The 1,184-nt window shown below is 38.8% G+C and overlaps 1 protein-coding gene across 1 annotated transcript; it reads left to right on the top strand.

Annotated features, from left to right (window-relative positions):
- Positions 1-466: 466 nt before the first annotated feature.
- On the top strand, positions 467-805 carry LOC138868402 (uncharacterized). Its single transcript, XM_070145955.1, has one exon. It carries the CDS (start codon positions 467-469, stop codon positions 803-805), a length of 339 nt encoding a protein of 112 aa, XP_070002056.1.
- The last annotated feature ends 379 nt before the right edge of the window (positions 806-1,184 follow it).

Genomic DNA, 1,184 nt, shown 5'->3' with positions numbered 1-1,184 from the left:
ACACGAGGGACATTGCGAGAATCACGCAGGTGGAAGATTACTGGTAAGAACCTTAATTAGGGCAGGTTATTACTAGCCTAAAATGGAAGAAGAAGCAGAAAGTTTCATGGCCAAATGTGATAACTGTCAAAGGTACGGTAACAATATGCATAGACCTGCGGAGTTATTACATCCGGTCATTGCGCCGTGGCCATTTATGAAATAGGAAATGGATATCGTGGGTCCATTACCACAAGCAAAAGGATAGGTAAAGTTTCTACTCGTTGTCACTGATTATTTTACTAAATGGGTAGAGGCAGGAGCATTCAAACAGGTGCGAGAAAAGGAAGTCAGAGATTTTTTTTGGCTGAATATCATATGTCAATTTGGCATACCAAAGGAGATCGTATGTGATAATGACCCTCAATTTATAGGAGCTCAAATCACGGAATTCCTTCGAAGTTGGAAAATTAAAAGGATTACGTCTATGCCTTATCATCTGGTGGGTAATGGGCAAGCAGAATCAACAAATAAAGTCATTATCAGCAATTTAAAGAAACGATTAGAAGAGTTAAAAGGGAATTGGCCAGAAGTGATACCTGGTGTTTTATGGTCATATCGTACAACGGCAAAAATAAGTACGGGAGAAACACCGTTTTCATTAGTTTATGGAACTGAAGCTTTAATTCCAGTTGAGATAGGAGAACTGAGTACACGATTCACACAGGCGACACAAGAATCTAATGACGAGGAGATGCGGGTCAATCTAGATTTACTCGAACCAAGGAGAGAAGCTACACTAATAAGAATGGCAGCACAGAAGTAGGTCATAGAATTATACTACAATAGAAAAGCACGCCTCAGGTTTTTTAAAATTGGGGACTTCGTGCTTAAAAAGGTTTTTCAATCTACAAAGGCAGCTAACGCAGGAAAATTAAGTCCAACATGGGAAGGACCCTACAGAGTTCGTGATGTTGCAGGAAAAGGAGCATATGAACTGGAAACAATGGATGGCAAGATACTACCTTCACATTAGAATGTTGTTCATTTGAAGAGATACTATTTCTAAGGAAAACCCACGGTCAGGTATAACCATTTTAAATTTAATTTTTGAATTGTTAAAAGTTTACTAACGATTTTAGATGATAGGCAAAAATCTAACCCGTACTAAATGATGAGTCACGACCTGTAAGGTACACGGAGTA

The sequence above is a fragment of the Nicotiana sylvestris genome, chromosome 5, assembly GCF_000393655.2.
Source record: "Nicotiana sylvestris chromosome 5, ASM39365v2, whole genome shotgun sequence".
Taxonomy (NCBI): Eukaryota; Viridiplantae; Streptophyta; class Magnoliopsida; order Solanales; family Solanaceae; genus Nicotiana; species Nicotiana sylvestris.
The sequence above is the reverse complement of the archived record's forward strand: the minus strand, read 5'-3'. Positions and strand labels throughout refer to the sequence as shown.